At 33.4% G+C, this 21,896-nt stretch overlaps 1 protein-coding gene and 1 long non-coding RNA gene across 2 annotated transcripts; both read right to left on the reverse strand.

Moving 5' to 3' along the window:
• Window positions 1-739: 739 nt before the first annotated feature.
• LOC120120933 lies at window positions 740-1,480 on the reverse strand. The gene is made up of 3 exons (XM_039140420.1): window positions 1,211-1,480; window positions 968-1,134; window positions 740-860 (listed from the first exon to the last, which is right to left on the reverse strand). The coding sequence occupies exons 1-3, from the start codon at window positions 1,478-1,480 to the stop codon at window positions 740-742; spliced, it is 558 nt and encodes a 185-aa protein (XP_038996351.1).
• A 19,476-nt stretch (window positions 1,481-20,956) lies between these two features.
• On the reverse strand, window positions 20,957-21,651 carry LOC120120851. Its single transcript, XR_005515939.1, has 2 exons — window positions 21,182-21,651; window positions 20,957-21,004 (listed from the first exon to the last, which is right to left on the reverse strand). It is a non-coding gene; the product is annotated as an uncharacterized LOC120120851 (long non-coding RNA).
• Window positions 21,652-21,896: the final 245 nt, after the last annotated feature.

Raw genomic sequence — 21,896 nt, forward strand, 5'->3', positions numbered from 1 at the left:
GTCGTTTTCTGAACTTTTCACTTCAAAGAATAAATACTCAAAATAATTTTATTTTATTAATTTAATATTAATAAAATATTTTAATATCATTTTAATTAAAATATTAATTATTAAAATATTTAAAATATATTTATTAATATTTCTAATAATATAATAATATTTTAATATTATAATAAAATAATCAATTATATAATAATATAAGATATTATATTTTTATTTTAATAATATAATAATTTGTTAATAAAATTTATATTATTATTAATTTCATAGAAAAAATATTATTAAATTATTAATAATGAATAATATTATTTATATATTTAATATAATAATCTAATAATATTTTAATAAATATATTTAAAATATACTAATTAATATTTTTAAAATATAATATAACACTATTACTTTAATAAATAATTAATATAATTTATAATATTTTTGTTTCAATAAAATATACCAACATTAATATTTTTATTAATAAAATTATAAAAATAATATTTAATAATAAATAAATTATTTTAATATTTTAAAAATAATAATATTAATTTTTATGATAAATAATATTATTTCTTGTATTTAATATTTGTAATAAATAATTTTTAAAAAAATCATCAACTAGTGAAAAAAGATTTAAACAACATATTTCAAAATATCGTAAAACATTTTTCAGAAAATGTAATTCATTTTACGGAAAACGTTTTCAGTGAAACAAAAGACCCTTATTTTCTTTTCTTTTAAACAATCATGAAAGAAATTTTATCGGTCCTTGACGGATAAATCCGAAAGCACAAGTCAGAAGCTCTTCTGCATATGTGTAAGCTATGAAGGATAATCCATTTGACAGTTTTCCCTTGATCAAGTAGCTGCAAAACCCAGCATTGACATGGTACATGTTAAGAACATCCATCCATCCATCCTACGTATTGTACTGTCCTAGAATCTGAACAGGATACATGAAACTAAAGCATACGTGTTGCCGATTAAACAAAAGATTGCATCCTCGTTGTGAGCTGCTATGGTCATCAAATCGCTGACGATGAGAACGTCAGAACAGTCATCCGCAGTATCGGCAAATGAATTCATTTCTGCATTTGGAATGAATGGGAGTAATTCCTTTCTGAAGTTGACAAGTATTATCTACACATGAAGGAACATAATGAGACAGTTTCAAAAGAGGAGTGTATTGATCAAATGAGCAATTTGCAATAACTACATCAAGAACCGGCACGCCACTTCTTTCAGCAGTCCGTAAAAGTTCATCCCAGTATCTTGGGAACTTCTTCCGGTTAGTCTCCGAGAGTGCTTCGATCAGCTGTTGTGCTTGTGGCGTTTGAGCAAAAGGAAGGAGCTGGTTTCGAAGAATGAAGTCTCCGGCCAACCTGCTTCGTATTTGGTTACAGAACCTTTGACCTATGAGAAAATCCAGCCGAAAGCCATCTTCACAGGGACCAACTTCAAACATCTCCAGCATTTTCCCTTCCATTCTCCGGTTCCCGAAACTTGTCTTAGCAGCATATGGTTCTGCTCAAGCTCGAGTGTTATATATAATACAACTTTCCAGCAAAAAGATTATGTATATCCCTAAAAAGAATGATGTTGGATCTGGAACGAGGAACATGTGATTATAAACTAATCGATACAGTTATGAACACACCACCTTCTTCCTAATGCAATGATGCTCTCATATGGTTAAACTCGTTTGAAGACAAAAAACACTCTTCTGTTCTTGTATATCCATTGATTATTGTAAGTGTTTTTTAAATCCAAATCAATTACAGCCGAGCAGACAGCATAAAAATAGTTGGACCCGAAAATAAGAAAAGTTAGTTACCATTTGGGGCAAAATTGGCCGAATAAGGCAAACATGCACAAAAATGAGCCCATAAAGCCAACCCGGATTTTATTTTGGGATCTACAGCAAATCACAAACAAGACATTATGAGTTCCAAGTCACTATAGCAAATATCGTAAATTCTAAATTAATTTTGGAGATGGTCTAATAAGCCAATTTTTTTTACTCGCTTGACCTATTGGGCCAATTTTACCTACCTTGTAGACTATAGCGCCCAATTTATTATTTTATTTTTTATTAATTAATTTAGATCAAGTTTGTGTTTTTATTGATTAATTCAGATCGATTACTGAATTCTTATTGATTAATTTAGATCAAGTACTATATAAGTTCATCATGACGGTGATCCTACCGATCCAGTTTGTTGAAAACATTTTGATATTTCGATATAACAAATTAAGTTAAAAGAATTTTAAGATTTTACAAATGATTTTCTAAGTATATTCGATATAACTATTTGAATATCAAAATATTACTCTAAATCTTTCAAAGTTCAATTTCAATCCTTACTAAAGTGTAAAAATTAAGTTTCAATCTTAAAATAATTTTGAAACAATTTTAAAGTATTTCGAGCACTATTCAAGCCAAAAATTTACAGCTTACTCAGAGGGTATCGATTCCCCCAAGGAGGGAACCGACTCCCCTTGAATGGTTTTAGCTCCGAGAAATAACATATTACTCGGAGGGTACCGATTCCCCCCACACTCCAAACTGTTTTATTAATTGTTTTCACATAATAACGGCTCCATTGACTCCACTAATGATCCCCAACGTTCAGAATCAATTGAAAGAGTATTTAAACAAGCTTAGAAGCAATTGATCAACAACAAGAAAGAAGAAATCATTGAGAAACAAGAGAGAAAGCATCAAACACCAAGTTTGTGTAATTCAAGTCAATTTTCCTTCAATAATCGTTTTGCTTTCAAGAACACCATTTGTACTCAATTGTATTCATTCTTGAGTGTTCTTTTCTTGTTCTAGAATTGTGCAAACATCTTTCCTTGTGACAATTTCTGTAAGTTTGTAAAATTTGTATTTTTCTCTTTGGGAGAGAATGTTCTCAAGAATTTGGGGTATATTCTTGAGGGAGTTGCAAGGTTACTCTTTATCCTCAAAAGAAAAACAAATTAGTGAATTTGTGGAAAATCCTTAGTGTGGATAGCTAAGGTAGTGGACGTAGACTTTGGTTGAGAAAGTCGAATCACTCTAAATCGTTGTGCAAATATTTTCAATTTTCTGCAAAAGCTTCTACCAAAATTTTTATTGCCAATTCACCCCCCTCTTGGCCTATTCCGTCGATCGATTAACTTAATAATTGGTATCAGAGCCTCACTCATTTGAAGGTTTAACCACCTCTTGAGTCGATTCGGGAAGAGTTAAATCGATAAAGATGGCGTTCACTTTCGGTTCATTCTCCATGGAAGAATCCAGACCAATTGACGTGCCTCCACACTTCAATAGAACAAATTATAGTCGTTGGAAGAAGTTCATGATGACATTTATCCAAGCATTTGATATGGAAGCTTGGATGATGATCGAGAAAGGATATTCTTCTCCTACGAAGAAGACAAAGAAGTGGAGTAATCAAGAACAGAAGAAAGCTCAACAAAATACAAAGGCTATGCACATGTTGTGTTTTGCAATTGATCCTAATGTATATAAAAGAGTTTCTTCTTGTTCAAATGCCAAGGAGATGTGAGATAAGCTTGAGGAGATCTACAGAGACAAGGAAGAAGAAGAACCAATAAAGGTGATGTCTCTATTAGCTCTCACAGAGCCAAAGGTATCTTCTAACTCAAATAGATTAAATTCAAAATCTTTTAATGAGTTACAAGATGCTTATGATGAATTATTTTCGGAGTTTGAGACCATGAACTCCAAATACAATAAATTGATTTCTAAATTTATAGCTAAAAATGATCTTCTTTTGAAAGCTAAAACAGATTTAGAAAATCAAAATGAAATGTTGAGAAAGGAGTTAGAGCTTTCAAAAACGAAATCTGAAAACTTAGAAAAAGAAATTTTCAAATTAAACAAAATTCTTCTAGAAACGAAAATGGATTTTGAAAATCAAAATGAAATCTTGAAGAAGGATTTAGAGCTTTCAAAAATGAAATTTGAAAGTATTGAAAAAGAAAATTTCGATTTGAAAGTTAAGCTTGAATGCTTAACAAAAGAAAAATAGATCATTTTAAATAATTCATCTAGTTCAATAATGACAATATGTTCACATTGTCATTATCATGGTCATAAGGAACATACTTGTCCTTTAAAGAAAGGAAAACGATTTAAAATTAGACAAGTATGGGTTCCAAAAGGAACAAGAGGCATTGAAACTAACATTCAAGGATCGAAAGCAATTTGGATACCAAAATCTACTTAAATGTCTCTTGTAGGTGTGTGGGAGCAAATTGTGATGAAAATGATGATATTCAAGATGCTCTAGCCACACATGAAAAATGAATGAGTAACCTCTAAACTTAACATCAATATTTTATTTGGTTGCTCATTTAGTTTATGCATGTATGAGGTTTTAAATGTTGAATAATTCTAAATGATTATGTTTTATCTCATGTATGTTAAAAAATATTGTATGATGAACATAGTAATTTTTGGTAATGTTTTATAAACTCTAGTTCATCATATTAATTTTTGGTCAAAATTGTTTTTTAAATGTAATTGATATCTCTTTAACAATTGATATCGATATTTCAAGAACTTTGGTTTTGCAAAATTTTGACCTTAATTTTTTTAATGTTTATGCATAGATTTTTTTAATAATATAAAGTTTTAATACATAACATTTTCAAAAACTTTATGCATAAACTCTTAATCTCGATAATCGACATTGCATAATGTTTTATTTGTGAATGGGTTAAAAGCATAATCTTTTGAAAAATGAATTTAATAAAAGATACAATGTCTTATTTTAAATTAATGTTTGTAAAATTGATTGACATTGCATCCATTTTGATTATGCTTGTTGGTCATATAATAGGGACATATACATGGTGCATTTAGATTCTATTGATATGACTAAGTTATGCCTAGTTGCTAAGGATGAGCATAATAGTTGGTTATGGCATAAGAGACTAGGACATATTAGCATGAGTGTTTTGCAACGACTAATTCAAGGAGATTTAGTTCGAGGGTTGCCTAAACTAAAATTTGATAATGATAAAATCTGTGATGCTTGTACTAAAGGAAAACAAAAGCGAATTTCTTTTAAATTCATTAATGACATATCCACTAGTAGAGTATTACAATTGATCCATTCAAATCTTTTTGGGCCATCTAGGACTACTAGCTTGGGTGAAAAACAATATGCATTTGTATTGGTAGATAACTATTCTAGATATACTTGGGTTCTATTCTTAAGTACTAAAGATGAAGCATTAGAAAAATTCATCATGTTTTCAAAAGTAATCCAAAACGAAAAAGGTTACTCTATAACTAGTGTTAGGAGTGATCATGGAACTGAATTTGAAAATCTTGGATTTATTGAATTTTGTATTTCTAATGGTATTAGCCATAATTTTTCAGCACCTAGAACCCCTCAACAAAATGGAGTTGTTGAGAGGAAAAATTGAACTTTAGAATAAATGGCTAGAACCATGCTTTGTGAAAACAACTTGCCAAAATATTTTTGGGCGGAAGCCACAAATACCGCTTGTTATGTTATAAATCAAGTAATAATTAGGCCTATTTTGAAGAAAACTCCATATGAACTTTTCAAAAATAAAAAGCCTAACATTATCTATTTTCATCCTTTTGGATGTAAATGTTTTGTTTTAAACAACGGTAAAGAAAATCTTGGCAAATTTGATGCTAACAATGATGAAGGAATTTTTCTGGGTTATTTCTTAAATTCTAAAGCTTATCGAGTATTTAATAAAAGAACTTTAGTTGTATAAGAGTCTATACATGTTGTTTTTGACGATAATTCCCTTCCTAGGAAAGATTCTTGTGTGAATGATGATATAGGTATTATAAACATAAATGAAGTTGCACATGACGTTGGAGAACCATCATCAAAGGAAGAAACGAAAGATGAGGAAACTCAAGATCCTCTCGAGAATCCAACCATTGAAGAAAGGGAAGTCTCTTATCCAAGGGAATACAACTATGTCAAAGATGGTGAAATAATAGGTGATCTATCCAAAGGGGTAACAACTCGATCTTCTCTTAGAAATATATGTAATTATGTTGCATTTATTTCATGCATAAAGTCTAAGAATATTAAAGAAGCATTAAATGATGATCACTGAATTATGGCTATGCAAGAAGAGTTAAATCAATTTGAGAGAAGCAGAGTATGGACATTAGTTGAAAGGCCTAGTAATAAATCTACTGTAGGTACTAAATGGGTATTTAGAAATAAGCTTGATGAAAGTGGTAATATAGTGATAAACAAGACTAGACTTGTTGCTCAAGGGTATACTCAAGAAGAGGGCATAGACTGTGATGAAACATACGCTCCCGTAGCTAGGATGTAAGCAATTAGAATGTTATTAGCATTTGCATGTTTTCATGAATTTAAATTATATCAAATGGATGTTAAAATTGCATTTTTAAATGTTTTATAAAAGAAGAAGTGTATGTGGAACAACCTCCAGGTTTTGAAGATTCATAATTTCCAAATCATGTTTTCAAATTGACAAAAACACCTTATGGTCTAAAATAAGCTCCTAGAGCTTGGTATGAAAGATTGTCAAATTTTTTAATTGAAAAAGGTTTTTTTTTTAAAAAGGGAAGGTTGACACTACATTATTTTCAAAGAGAAAAGGTAAAGATTTATTAGTAGTTAATTTATGTTGATGATATAATATTTGGTTTTACTAATGATGTTCTTTGCCAAGAATTTTCTAAGTTAATGCAGAGTGAATTCGAGATGAGCATGATGAGGGAGATCGCATATTTCTTGGGACTCCAAATCAAGCAAAAAAAAGATGAAATCTTCATCAATCATGCTAAATACGTCAAGGATATGCTTAAGAAGTTTGGATTGGAAAATGGGAAACCACATGCCACTCCAATGAGCACTTCTTCAAAGCTTGACATAGATGAAGGAGGTAATTATGTGGATATTAAATTATATAGGTTAATGATTGGTTCTTTTCTTTATCTAACCACAAGTAGACCGGACATTATGTTTGATGTTTGCTTATGTGCTAGATTTCAATCATACCCTAAGGAATCACATTTACTAGCCGTTAAGAGGATCTTTAGATACTTTAAGGACACTCCTAGTTTAGGACTTTGGTATCCTAGAGACTCTACTTTTAGCTTGCAGGCTTTCTCTGATGCGGATTATGGAGGATGCAAAATAGATAGGAAAATCACCTCCGGTACTTGCCAATTCCTAGGAAAAATGTTGATTTCTTGGTTTTTAAAGAAACAAAATTGTGTTGCATTATCTACCACTGAAGCAGAATACATTTCAGCCGGTAGTTGTTGTGCGCAAGTTTTATGGATGAAACAATAACTTTTTTATTATGGAATTGAAGTAGGTACCATACCTATCAAGTGTGACAATACTAGTGCTATTTGTCTCACTACAAATCCCATCCAACACTCTAGAACTAAGAACATTGAAATTAGACATCATTTCATTAGAGATCATGTCACTAAAGAAGATATAGTTCTAGAATATGTTGATACTTTGCACTAATTAGCGGATATCTTTACAAAACCTTTAGATAAAGAAAGATTTTGGACACTTAGGAGAGAATTAGGTTTGACCAACCTACCTTGACTTAGTGTTTAAAATAAGTTTAGCATTTTTAATTAGTTTTGGAAAATGCTTATAAAAATAACACTTTTGATTACATTCTTTGCTATTAGTTAGGGGGAGTTTATGATTCTTGATGAAAAATTAATTATATGTTAAAATTATGTTTAAGGATAGAATTGATTGTTTGAACATAGTTAATCTTCTTAATATGAGTTTCCAATACCACTAGAGCAAATTAATTTAGCATTTTGAGTGTTAAAATACATATTTTTTTATTTTTTTTGGCGCTAGGAATCGATACCCCCTTGCATGGGTACTGATACCCTCTACGAGTTCTGGTTATTAACACCTAAAATAACCTTATTTTTTCAAAACCCTCTCCTATCTCTCTCTCGCCATTCACTCCTTCTCTCACCCTATCTCTACATTGTCTGAAAACAACAATTTTGAGTCGGATTTACTTCAGTTTTTTAACACCAAAACCTGCTAACATCATTAATTTCGTGCAAACTTCATCCAATCTCACTCAAATTCGAAAATCTTCAAGGTATTTTTTTCTAAAACTTTTATTTTATCAATTTTTGATTTTAGGACTAGTTTTAATTAGTTCTAAGATAAACATTACATCGGGCTTTGATTATATGATGTTTCTAAACTAGATTCTACAACTAATTTCATCAACAACACAAGATTTGAACAATTTTTTTTAAATTTCGAAATAAAAAAAATGATTTTGATTTTTAAATTGTTGTGTTTTGATTTAATTATGTTATTTTTGAAAACTATATATATTAATTTTCAAACATAGTTTTCAAAATTGCCCATCAGGATTATTTTTAGAAAATCTTGAAATATTAAGGACTCATTTGAGTTTTGGGATTGTTATTTATTGCATACATGTGTTTTAAAATTGCAGGTTATCTATCCATTCTGATCTGTTAATCATGTCTCACAAACGCCCTAGGTCATCTACTAGTTGTTCAAATCGACCTTCAAACCCTCATCCTATTTTACCTCAAAATCCAAACCCAATCGAATCGATTATGACTATCCATAATTCGTGCTTTAACGAACCTGTTCGTAGACAAGATCTCTACTATAGGTATTCTAATTATTTTGAGTCACAAAATCTGGGAAGAACGAATCCCCTCACTTCAAACTATGTTAGAAATAGACTTTAAATATCTTCCGACCCTCCAAAATTGGAAATTTGATAAATTGTTTCAGCTTAGACCTATCAATGATCACCAATTAGTCCGCATTTTTTATTCCAATACGGGTTGTGTCCAAAATGAGTCTTGTACTGCCACTGTTTCTATTCGGTCTTATCTTTTAGGCCAATTCATTCATATAGATTCTGACACAATTGCTACGACTTTTGGTCTTGATAACGTAGGTGAAGATAATGAAAAAGACATAGTGGCTACTAGTTATAAGCCTAAGTCTAGTGTAAGCACTTTAGTCGACCATCATGATCTTTTTTTTCATCTGATGATCTCTTGGTGGTTTAGACCATCTGGAGATAGATACTCCAGACTTAGAGCTTTAGATTTATGGTGGATACATTGTATCCAACATAACAAGAAAAATAATTCTGCCACAACTCGTCTTTGATGAGTTAGTAGAAACCATAAACCATGTTCCTAATAAAAAGATTATTGAAACTCTAGTTTATGGTTGTTTTTCTAAGTAACCTTTTTATCAAATCCAACCTTAGGTAATTCTTGAAGTGGCCATCCCTCTTAAGAACCCAATCAATCTTACAATCTTGAAGAAATCGGGATGGACCAGGGAAAAGGACCAATGGGTTCGAGTCATCGAGAAAACACTGGGAGCTAGCTCTTCACAAGATCCCGCATCGGACGATGATCCTGAACTACAAGGCTAATTTCAAGATATCGGCGATCACGTTCCTGATGACGAGCTGACACCGTAAGAAAGTCAAGTGCCTCCATACTTCTAATCGTTTATGGAGACTATTGACATGAGGTTTGTATCCATCGAGTCACATCTAACTGCTAACAACAAAGCAATGAATCATCGTTTCGACGCTATGGACGAGAGGGTCGTTGCATTTTCACGTGATGTGACCAACATATGGGCACATTTATCTCCTTCTGATCCACTGATGGACGATTAGGCCTTGTTTCTTGCTTAGTTTTCTCTTAGGATGATTTCGAACTTATAATTGTTAAAACATTTTGCTTGTTTTGGATTATATGGATGTTTGAACTTGAATGTTTATTTATATATATTGGGTTTGATTGTTTGAATTTGGTTTCATTAAGGTCTCATTAATTTTGCATCATTTAGAATATATGACCAATTTCCATTACACATTTATTTATGAATATTGCTTATGGAACTAATGGCTAATCTTTCTCTTGATTTTGATCTTAGCAGCTTAAATTTTAGAATCAATTGGTTTCAATTTCAAAAGCCTTGTTTAAAAACGTCTTAGAGTCTTTTTGATTTAACAAAAAGGGGGAGAAGTATTATAGTAAGGGGGAGTAATTTTTCAAAGTTAATTCTTGATTTCAAAAATGATTTTTCAGTTAAGAAAATCTTAAAATTACTAAAATGTTTTGTTATATCAAAAAGGGGGAGATTTTTGAAATTTTTTTGATGTTTCGATATAATAAATTAAGTTAAAAGAATTTTAAGATTTTACAAATGATTTTCTAAGTATATTCGATACAACTATTTGAATATCAAAATATTACTCCAAATCTTTCAAAGTTCAATTTCAATCCTTACTAAAGTGTAAAAATTAAGTTTCATTCTTAAAATAATTTTGAAACAATTTTAAAGTATTTCGAGTACTATTCAAGCCAAAAATTTACAGCTTACTCAGAGGGTACCGATTCCCCCCAAGGAGGGAACCGATTCCCCCTGAATGGTTTTGGCTCCGAGAAATAACAGATTACCCGGAGGGTACCGATTCCCCCCAGGGGTACCGATTCCTCCCAACTCATAACGGTCAAAATATTTGAATTTTACACTGCATGAATCGATTCCCTATGAACGGGTACCAATTCCCCCCACGCTCCAAGCTGTTTTATTAATTGTTTTCACACAATAACGGCTCTATTGACTCCACTAATGATACCCAACGTTCAGAATCAATTGAAGGAGTATTTAAACAAGCTTAGAAGCCATTAATCAACAACAAGAAAGAAGAAATCATTGAGAAACAAGAGAGAAAGCATCAAACACCAAGTTTGTGCAATTCAAGTCAATTTTCCTTCAATATTCGTTTTGCTTTCAAGAACACCATTTGTACTCAATTGTATTCATTCTTGAGTGTTCTTTTCTTGTTTTAGAATTGTGCAAACATCTTTCCTTGTGACGATTTCTGTAAGTTTGTAAAATTTGTATTTTTCTCTTTGGGAGAGAGTGTTCTCAAGAATTTGGGGTATAATTCTTGAGGGAGTTGTAAGGTTACTCTTTGTCCTCAAAAGAAAGACAAATGAGTGAATTTGTAGAAAATCCTTAGTGTGGATAGCTAAGGTAGTGGACGTAGACTTTGGTTGAGAAAGTCGAACCACTCTAAATCGTTGTGCAAATATTTTCAAGTTTCTGCAAAAGCTTCCACCAAAATTTTTATTGCCAATTCACCCCCCTCTTGGCCTATTCCGTCAAATGATTAACTCAACACAGTTGCTCCATTAACAATGTCAAATTTCATTTCTTTGACTTTACTTAAGGGATCAAGAGCATTATTGCACTAGACTAATTCAGAACGAGTATTGCATTATTATTGATGAATTCAAATCAAGTATTGTATTTTTATTGATTAGTTTAGATCAAGTATTGCATAAATATATTATGAGGTGATCCGTTCAATCTAATTACTCATTCATAATGTTAAAATTTAAACTCTTAACTTTATTTAAGGAATCAAATACATCATCTTACTAAATCAATTAACTATTGATATCCTAATTCACATGTTTACATAGCCAATGTTTAACCCTATTGATGGGATCAAAGCATATTCATACTAGGGATGGGGACAGACGTAGCGGGGCGGTTTTTTGGTTACCCTTACCCTGATCCAAAAGTGTATTACTTATACTCGATCATGTCTCGTCTCGATAATTATTTGTTTTTTTCATGTCTCGAATTTGTCCCGGTTTTTAGATTAAATTCTCAACCCCAATCCAACCTGATCCAAATATATAAAAAATATTAAATAATATATTTATAATCATTTATTATATTTTAAATTATTAAAATAATATATTTTATCATAATTTACTATATTTTTAATAATTAAATAACATATTTTAACATTATAAAAATAAAAACTGAAAAAATCTTATATATATATATATATATAACCGGGTCAACTTGGGTTGGTGATTTTTCACTTTAAACCCGGTTATGCTCTGCCCCGAATTTACCTATTATATAAACCGTCCCGCTCCACCCAAACTCTGAAATTTCCCAAATATATATATATATATATATGCCCTTATAGGATTGGGATTCATCGGGGTTCGGGTATTTTTACCGTCTCTAATTCATACTAGGAGATAAAACAAAGCACAAGGTATATTTCGAATTACCAAATTATATGACAATGGCTATACCTTTTATATTACGCTTTTATTTCAAAATAATTCATAGTTGAAAATCAAATCACATTTCATTTTTTTTCCCGAACATTTGACATAACAAATCATAGTAATATAAGCAAAATAATTAAAGCATATCCAAAATTCAAAACATGATTACATTCTAAAATTTATATGAGAAGATATAGCATATATGTAATTTGCATACCCAATCCAAGTTATGAAACCAAAGTACAAAACACATATATACATGCTCAAATATCCAAGTAAGATTAGGTTTACTTTCGGGTGTTAAAACATTAGAGGACTATCATGCCACTTGAATTCCTTCAACATATATTCTTGTGACATTTTTTGTTCTTGTAATACAAATTTTCTTTTTGTTCTTCTTTTATATTTTTTGATGGTGAAATAACGAATCTAACATTGTTAAGTATATAGATATGAACACCATTGCACAAAACTACATAAATGACTCGTCTTAAGCCATTAATCACAATAATAATCATTCAAGAACATCATAGTGCAGTCAGATTATTTTACCTTACCAAAATACCACTACAAGTTTCAAGAAAACCTCACTCATTATTTTCTTTCCCCTTGAAAGACTCGACTCTCAATTCTTATCTTTGGACTTTGAAACATCAAAAACAAGGAGAAATTGTTGGGAAATAAACCGAGTACGAGTAATTTCCCTATAACCAGATTAGTGAGAATGCGAAATAAAAGCGGAAAAATAATACCTGAAATTGATAACGGAGTTCAGCCAATTTGCTTACGTCTCCGGACTGCTGCAGATCTTTTACTAAGAGAGAAAATTTACAGGTGTTTACAAAACACTCACTACTCACAAGAAAACTCTCTAGTATTGGGAGAAAGAAATGATTTGAGATTTTGGGATGTTTTTGAAGCTAAATGAGATAGGGTATTTATAGTTGAAGCTTAGGGACTAATCTTTGAAAATACCCTAAAGTCTAATGACTAAAGTGTAATAAACCCATTTCAAAAATTCAAACAATATTTATTGCACCGAATTCGGTGGAATTCGGTGCCCCCTCCTTAGCCCCTTTCTTTGACTTTTCTCTAACAATCTCCCACTTGAAGACTGATTTTAATCTGTCTTCACACCTCGATCAATGCAGCAGTATTTCTGGTCTTGTTACTCTAGCATGCCAACTGAAGCTGAACACAACTTCAGTTTATCCGTGGTCACCGTCTTTGTCAACATGTCTGCCAGATTTTGAGCTCCACTAATCTTTTCAAGTTTCAAAATCCCATCTTCCAGAAGAGACCAGATAAAGTGATATCGCAATTGTATGTGCTTCGTTCTGAAATGAAAAGACGGATTCTTTGCTAGATGGATAGCACTTTGACTATCACAATACAAGACATTGTTTTCTTGTTTCTTGCCTAACTCTTCCAAGAAGCTTTGGAGCCAAACCATCTCCTTGCTGGCTTCCGTAACAACGACATATTCTGCTTCAGTTGTGGAGAGAGCAACTATCTTTTGTAGTTGAGAAACCCAACTTACTGCAGTACCTCCTAGAGTATAGACATACCCTGTAGTGCTCATTTTTATGTCAACATTTCCGGCTAAGTCAGCATCTACATAGCCTGTCAGTATCGTATCTCCACCTTTGAAATAAAGTGCTTTATTTGTGGTACCCTGCAGATATCTGAGGATCCATTTGACTGCTTCCCAGTGTACTTTGCCCGGATTATTCATGTACATGCTAACAGCTCCCACTGCGTAAGTAATATCTAGTATGGTACAAACCATGGCATACATCAGACTTCCAATTGCTGAGGCGTACGGCACCTTCACCATGTGTGCACGTTCTTCCTCCGTCTTTGGTGACTGTTCTTTGGAGAGTCTAAAATAAACACCTAAAGGTGTACTTACTGGTTTAGCATCTTGCATGTTGAACCTGGAGAGTACTTTGTTGATGTACTCAGCCTGTGATAACATCAAAGTCCCCGAATTTGTGTCTCTCTTGATCCTCATCCTAAGAATCTGCTTTGCAGCGCCCAGATCTTTCATAGCAAACTGCTTTGACAATTCTTGCTTCAAGTGTATAATATCTTGCATGTCTGAGCCTGCAACGAGCATGTCATCAACATACAACAATAAAATAATGAAACTGTTGTCGAACCTCTTGATATAGCAACAATGATCTGCTTGGCATCTGGTAAAACCACAGCTACTCATGAAGCTGCCAAACTTCTTGTACCACTGTCTAGGAGCTTGTTTTAAACCATACAAGCTCTTCTTCAACCTACATACCAGGTTTTTCTTGCCTGCATCTATAAAGCCTTCTGGCTGCCTCATATAGATTTCTTCCTCCAAATCACCATGAAGAAAAGCTGTCTTTACATCTAACTGCTCAAGATGTAGATTTTCTGCAACTACAATTTTCAATACCAGTCTGATAGTAGACAGTTTCACGACTGGAGAGAAAATTTCATTGTAGTCAATACCTTCTTTTTGCTGAAAACCTTTAACAACCAATCTCGCTTTGTAACGTTTGCTCCCATCGTGCTCTTCTTTGATCATGTAAATCCACTTGTTGTGAAGCACTTTCTTGCCTGGTGGTAATTCAGCTAATTCCCACGTCTGATTTGACATAAGCGAGTTCATCTCATCTTTCATGGAAGACTCCCACTTGACTGAATCATCCACTTGCATTGCTTCATCATAGCACTCTGGTTCACCATTGTCAGTCAACAACAAGTAGTGCAAAGAAGGAGAATACCGCTGGGTTGGTTTAGGAATTCTGGAGGAGCGTCTTAGTTCTGGTGTGCCTGGTTCTTCTTAAACTGCTTAAGGACTGATTTGAACATCATTTCCAGAAATCTCCTCGAACTCAACAAATTTCTTTGTTTCAGCTTCGGTATTGGAGCTGTTTGATTCTACAGTTGACATGTCTTTGTACATCACATTCTCATTGAAAATGACATCTCTGCTTCTGATGATCTTCCGATTTTCACAGTCCTAAAACCGATAGCTGAACTCATCACCACCATAACCAACAAAGACACATTTTTTGGACTTGGCATCAAGTTTACTTCTTTCAACAGAGTTTATGTGTACATAAGAAATACAACCAAACACTCTTAAGTGTGAAAAGTTTATTTCTTTCTTGCTCCAAACTTCCTCTGGTATTCTGTCATCCAAAGGAACTGAGGGCCCACGGTTGATCAGGTAAGCTGCAGTGTTGATAGCTTCAGCCCATAGAAATTTGGGCAATCCGACATGTATCCTCATGCTTCTGGCACGTTCATTCAGAGTTCTGTTCATGCGCTCTGCTACGCCATTCTGTTGCGGTGTCATAGGAAAATTTACCTCCATCTTGATCTCATTGTTTGCGCAGAAATCTCTGAATCTCCTATTTTTATACTCTCCTCCATTGTCAGACCTCAACCGCTTGACTTTCAGACCAGTCTCATTTTCCACCATGGCCTTCCATTTTCTGAAGGTATCAAAGACTTCTGATTTCTTATTCAGAAAATAAACCCACACCTTCCTTGTAGAATCATCGATGAAGGTGACATAATATAATGAGCCTGCAAGAGATGGAACTGGAGATGGTCCCCATACATCAGTATGAACAAACTCTAACTTTTCAGCCTTGGGTGTCTTACCAATCTTTGCAAAGCTGACTTTCTTTTGTTTGCCAAAGATGCAATCCTCGCATAGTCCGACATCTACATTCTTTAGACCCGACAGCTTCCCTTTTGACAAAAGTGTCTTCATCCCTTTCTCGCTCATGTGACCAAGCCTTTGGTGCCATAGGTTTGATTTTCCATCAGCATCTGCGGCTGTAATGATATTCTCTAAATTTGAGGTTACATAGAGAGTACCAGTTTTCTTACCACGAGCAATGACGAGTGCTCATTTTGGTAATCTTCCATTCACAGTCTGAAAAAGTTGTGCTATATCCTTCTCCATCAAGCTGTCCAACAGAAATCAAATTTCTTTTGAAACCAGGAATATGTCTCACACCTTTCAACGTCGAGGTGGTCTGGTTTGGCAACTTTAGTCGGATGTCTCATATTCCGACGATTTTCAAGGTTTCATCATCAGCTAGACGAACCTTCCCAAAATCACCACTGACATAGTTCTCCATGATTTCTCGGCATGGGATGGAGTGGAAAGATGCCCTTGAATCCAAGATCCAGGATTCAATCGGACTGTTGACGCTTAGAATCATGGCATCACATGTCTCCTCTGTCATGTTTGCAGATTCCTGTGCGCTGGTATCTTTCTTCAGTGCTCGACAATCCCTTTTAAAGTGACCCTTCTTGCCACAATTATAACAGGTAAAATCTTTCTTTCCCATTCTTGATTTTCCCCGTCTGGATTTCGATCTGCCACGATTTGAATTTCTTTCTGAAGTTCTCCCTCTGGACTCCGTGTGCAAGGCTGAGGAGGTTGATGCTTCACCCGATTCTCTCCGTCGAATTTCTTCACTCAATACCAGATCCCGAACATCGTCAAATTTTAATTTGTTGTTTCCCGACGAGCTGCTGACTGCTGACTGCTGTAATAGTAGCATTCTAACTGTCTGGTAGAGATGATAAGAGAATTAAAGCTCGAACTTTATCATCGAATTCAATTTCCACTGAACTCAACTGGGTTGTGATTGTGTTGAGTTCATTCAGGTGTTGTGCCACCGATGCCCCTTCCGCCATCCGCAAATTGAATAATCGCCTCATCAAATGAACTTTGTTTGAGGGTGATGGCTTCTCATACATACTGGAGAGAGCCTCCATAAGACCCGCCGTGGTCTTTTCCTTTGCTATGTTGAAAGCAACATTTCGGGACAACGTCAGTCGGATGACTCCGAGGGCTTGTCTGTCGAGAAGGGCCCAATCTTCATTCTTCATGCCCTATGGTTGCTTTCCTGAGAGGGTTAATATAGATTTTTCTGGTACAAAAAATCTTCAATCTGCATCTTCCAAAAGCCAAAATCCGCACCATCGAAATTTTTAATTTTCACCTTCCATTCGTCTGCAGCCATCGCACTCACTCAAATCTGGATTCGTTTGGATCGTTTCTGACAATTCTTGCGAACCACCGTGTATTAGAACACCTCCGTCGACAAATTCGTATCGCTGACAAAATTTCACTATTCATGAAATTTACTATTCACGTAAACATTAATGAATGAATAGTAATCACGCAAAAAATTGATAAAATTCACAACCAAAAGCTCTGATACCAGTTGTTGGGAAATAAACCGAGTATGAGTAATTTCCCTATAACCAGATTAGTGAGAATGCGAAATAAAAGCGGAAAAATAATACCCGAAATTGATAACGGAGTTCAGCCAATTTGCTTACGTCTCCGGACTGCTGCAGATCTTTTACTAAGAGAGAAAATTTACAGGTGTTTACAAAACACTCACTACTCACAAGAAAACTCTCTAGTATTGGGAGAAAGAAATGATTTGAGATTTTGGGATGTTTTTGAAGATAAATGAGATAGGGTACTTATAGTTGAAGCTTAGGGAATAATCTTTGAAAATACCCTAAAGTCCAATGACTAAAGTGTAATAAACCCATTTCAAAAATTCAAACAACATTTATTGCACCGAATTCAGTGGAATTCAGTGCCCTCTCCTCAACCCCTTTCTTTGACTTTTCTCTAACAGAAATAAGAGAAAAAATCAATAGTTTTACATATTAACAATGATGAATATGAAGAATTATGTTCAACAAATGCTATAAAACAATAAGGTTTTCTCACTATCCTCATCACATATAATAACCAGAGCTTAAAACCCTTTTTAAAGGCTGGGTTTTATGGAATCCTCAAGAACATTTTTTCCGAAATTAATTTCATGTTCCGTAAACATTGTGTTTCGTAATAGTATAATGTATCCCTTTCTCTTGAGCAGAAAACGGTAATGCATCAGCCACGATGTTTCGTTACACACTGTCATAAACCTTGAAAGTGATATTACTGGAATTCTATTTTCGAGGCTGCCATCAATTGTTGGCAGCATCCCGTCCCAAAGATGGGTAATGCGTTACTTTTCAAAATGCGATCTTTAAAATATTTTTATAATAAGAATTAGTTTATCAAATTTAAGATTTAAGAGATCTACAAAGTATTTTTATCAAAATTCATAATAGGAAACGATTAAAGATAATGTTAAAATCTTCATTTGCAACTTTATTTGTCACTTTTCTTCTTACATGTAAGGATGAACATAGAATTTTATGTTAGGGGACGAATCTCTAAAATTTTAGAATAAGACGAATTTATAAAATTCCAGGTGCATGGAAATAAAATTTTCAATAAAAAATACAACAAAAATCTAAAATATATGATAATTTTAAAATTGGTAACTGCCCCCGATCCACTCCGTTCCCTTCATTTCATCCCTATATATATGCATGAATCTAAATAATATTCATGCGTGCTGGTAACTGTGCGGTTTTTGATTGAATGGAACTTGGAATGAGTCGACACACATTAGAGAGGGATAGCCTGCATTGAACTGCGGATGTATGAATAGATACGTACTCGATTTTATGATAGGAAATAAACTTATAAAAATTTAATTTTAGAAGAGATTATCAGCCTAAAATAAAAAAAAAATCTAAAATATACAAGAACTTAAAATTTTTATGGAAACAATCAACCCCTTATGTCGAGATCGTGATATCAGGGACTGATTCCACAGGCATATTATTCCATATCGAAATGGTGTCTGGGCCACCGCACCAATTATAGCGTACAGCATAACACATGGAAATTAAAGGGTTCAAATTGGATCTCAATTCCCATTTGAATTCTCTTCTCCATCATTTCCTGTTTGAATGTCTCACAATATGCACCAACTTAAACTTGTATATAGAGCTTGACTATCATTTTCTTCATTTCCTCGGGTTAATAAAGGTGAATAGTTTCGGGAGCAATATATCTTTCCAAATCTTAAAAAAGTTAAAAAAGAAATGAAATTTAAATATTTTTAATAAACTTTTGCATGTAAATGTAGTGAGATAGAACATGGAAATTTCCAAGGTGAATTAGAAAAGATTCATAATCTAGACAAACCATTGGACATCTAATGTTTTTTTCTATCCAAAAGTGCAGATTCTAGGACAAGTTGATATCTTCCTATAATCTTTTTGTCCCTAAAGTTAGAAAAAATAAAAATAAAAACATTGAAAACACTTTAAAAATATGTTTTACATAATGAATTATTATTTCGATAGGTGGAAAAAACATTTCACAAACGAGATTATATTTAATATCAGTTGTATTATTTGCCTCAGCAAACTTCTCATAAACTACACTAGACAAAATCCTCACAAAAAATCAAGAGATGCCTCAACAAAGTTTAATTGGATTGCCACACTCCTGTCTGCTAGCATAAAGATAATATGCATGTAATTGACTTCCATTTTCTTTGGCATCTTTCTTCTGGTTAGTTCCTTATCTGGTATAAACCCATTGGATGCATGTTGAATAAATAAGTCCCTACAAAAAGAGTGCTGTTGGAGTTGGAACAAAGGATTTTCATTAAGAAATTCATCCATAACCTTTATCCTAATGGGTTGGAAACAACCAGGCCCCAGAGAATATATCGAATATCAATTTTACAAATATTCAAAACATCACATCCTTATCACCAACCCCTGATATTCCTTTATTTTTTTTAAACCAAAAAAAATTCCATCTTAGAAGACCACTAGGGAACCGGCACGTGGTAAATTATAATTCCAGCAGATTATTATTATGATACAATAATGACAAAAAAACCTGTCAATCTTGCTTGTTAAAGATGGTGCAAAATGATTCTCACTATGAAAAAGAATTTTTTTTAAATAAATACTTTGTATTGATAAGGATACAAGGTACACCATCTTATGGACCTCATTAAAAAAAACTTCTTAAATCTATTTGGAGAAAAAAGAGTGAACAATATTATGGAAAAAACATAAGCCATAGACAAGCTCATAAGAAATCAAACACAGCTACAGGAGACTACAAATGATGATGTTAATGATCTAAAGATATGCATCAAACTTCTATAGGTTACATGGAGAAGATAGTTAGTGTCCCAAGTGTGGCTCTTAGCATTTACTCTTTACTGGTGTTGTGTAGGGTAAAATAGGGTTTCACGGAGAGTCAGCTGAAATGGAGAATATATCTGTTTTGCTCGTCCCTTTGCTTCGGGAAGATCGACATTTTTTTTCCTTTTCCAAATGCTTCTGTTTTCTGTGTGAGCGAATATCACATTATGCCAGTGATTGCAGTCCATACCCATGCCATTTATCTGTCAAAAGTTTATATGATTTACACTGCTACATTATTAGACTTTCTGATACATACACACAATTAAAAAGAAAAATTACTTGAGATGAAACTATTAACCTTCATCAAAAGTTCTAGCAGATTTATCATTATATATATTCATTAAAAGTGCTGCTAGTACTTGCAATTAATGTTTGTTTCCTAAGAACTAAAAGAACTATACTCAATTAAGTCCATGATACATTTTACAGAAGAGAAAAACAAACAGCAGCGCAAACAAATTTTCTGTCAAGGCTAATATGAAATGGAATACATACATCACCAAACAACTAAGAACAAAAATGTTTTCAAGATCTGCAGAAATCTTGGTCCCAATACTGCTTTAAAACTACTGAAGGGACATTAATGTAAATGCACATGAATGGGGGAGACATGTCTAGGAACTTGTTGCAGTAAGAGGGCAAGACCCAATAAGGTTTTTTCGTGGAGCGTGAGCTTCTCCTCTCATATGCTTTGCCTCTTTTGGTGGAGCTTTAAACAAGAAACTGCAACAGCAGCTTCACAGTAAAACCCTAAAACATCTGGTCTCCAACTTCTCGAGAGCTGCTTTTAAATCACTCAAGATGTAAAACCAACAGCCAATTTGAACAAGAAAATACAATACCTCGTTGGCTAATTATCTCAAAATTAATATAATAAGAGACTTCATAAGGCAAAGAAAAAGAAAATGTTCTTTAAATAGTATAAACCTCAGCCCTAGACTCCAGAAACAGCTGCAAAATTTTCCTCCTGGAGCGAAAAACGAAACTTTCCTTTCGTAGTAGTCAAACAATGAGAACGCACCGCCATTAAGAAGTTGAGATAATCTATATAAATGTCAATGAAGAACAAACAAACAAGCTAATAAAGCGATCATTATTCCTACATTGATATCTCAGCCACAAATTATTACTATATATAAAGGTAGTGGTCGTCGTGAAAAACATGGATGAAAGTAGTTTAGGTGTTGATAAAATAACAGCAGAAGGAGCTCCCTTCAGTCCAAGCACAGGAAGATTAGGATTCAATTTGTCTCCCGCATCATTCACTCATTTACTGAGTAACTATTTGCAGGCCGGTCCATTTTAACTCAGTATTTGGGTGAATGAGTCGGCAGCTAATTAAATCCCATCGCTACCCATGGGTGGACTGAAGAAAGCTCTCTCTTACCTATTAGATCATCAACTATAAGAAAAAAGAAACAAACAATAAACAACTTAGAGAAAACCTGACAAAAAATAATAATAAATCATAAGATATATTGTATATATGTAGAAGTCGTGAGAATTAAATTGCAGATTTCTGTGATACATAGATCTATGGAACCACTTTCACACTAATTTACATCATGCAACCCTAGAGAACTCCAGACGGAAGAATAAGTCAGCTAGTAGAAATTAGGCATAGAAATTTCTTCACTGTGAC

This window comes from Hibiscus syriacus, unplaced genomic scaffold (genome assembly GCF_006381635.1).
Source record: "Hibiscus syriacus cultivar Baekdansim isolate YM2019G1 unplaced genomic scaffold, ASM638163v2 tig00110348_pilon, whole genome shotgun sequence".
Taxonomy (NCBI): domain Eukaryota; kingdom Viridiplantae; phylum Streptophyta; class Magnoliopsida; order Malvales; family Malvaceae; genus Hibiscus; species Hibiscus syriacus.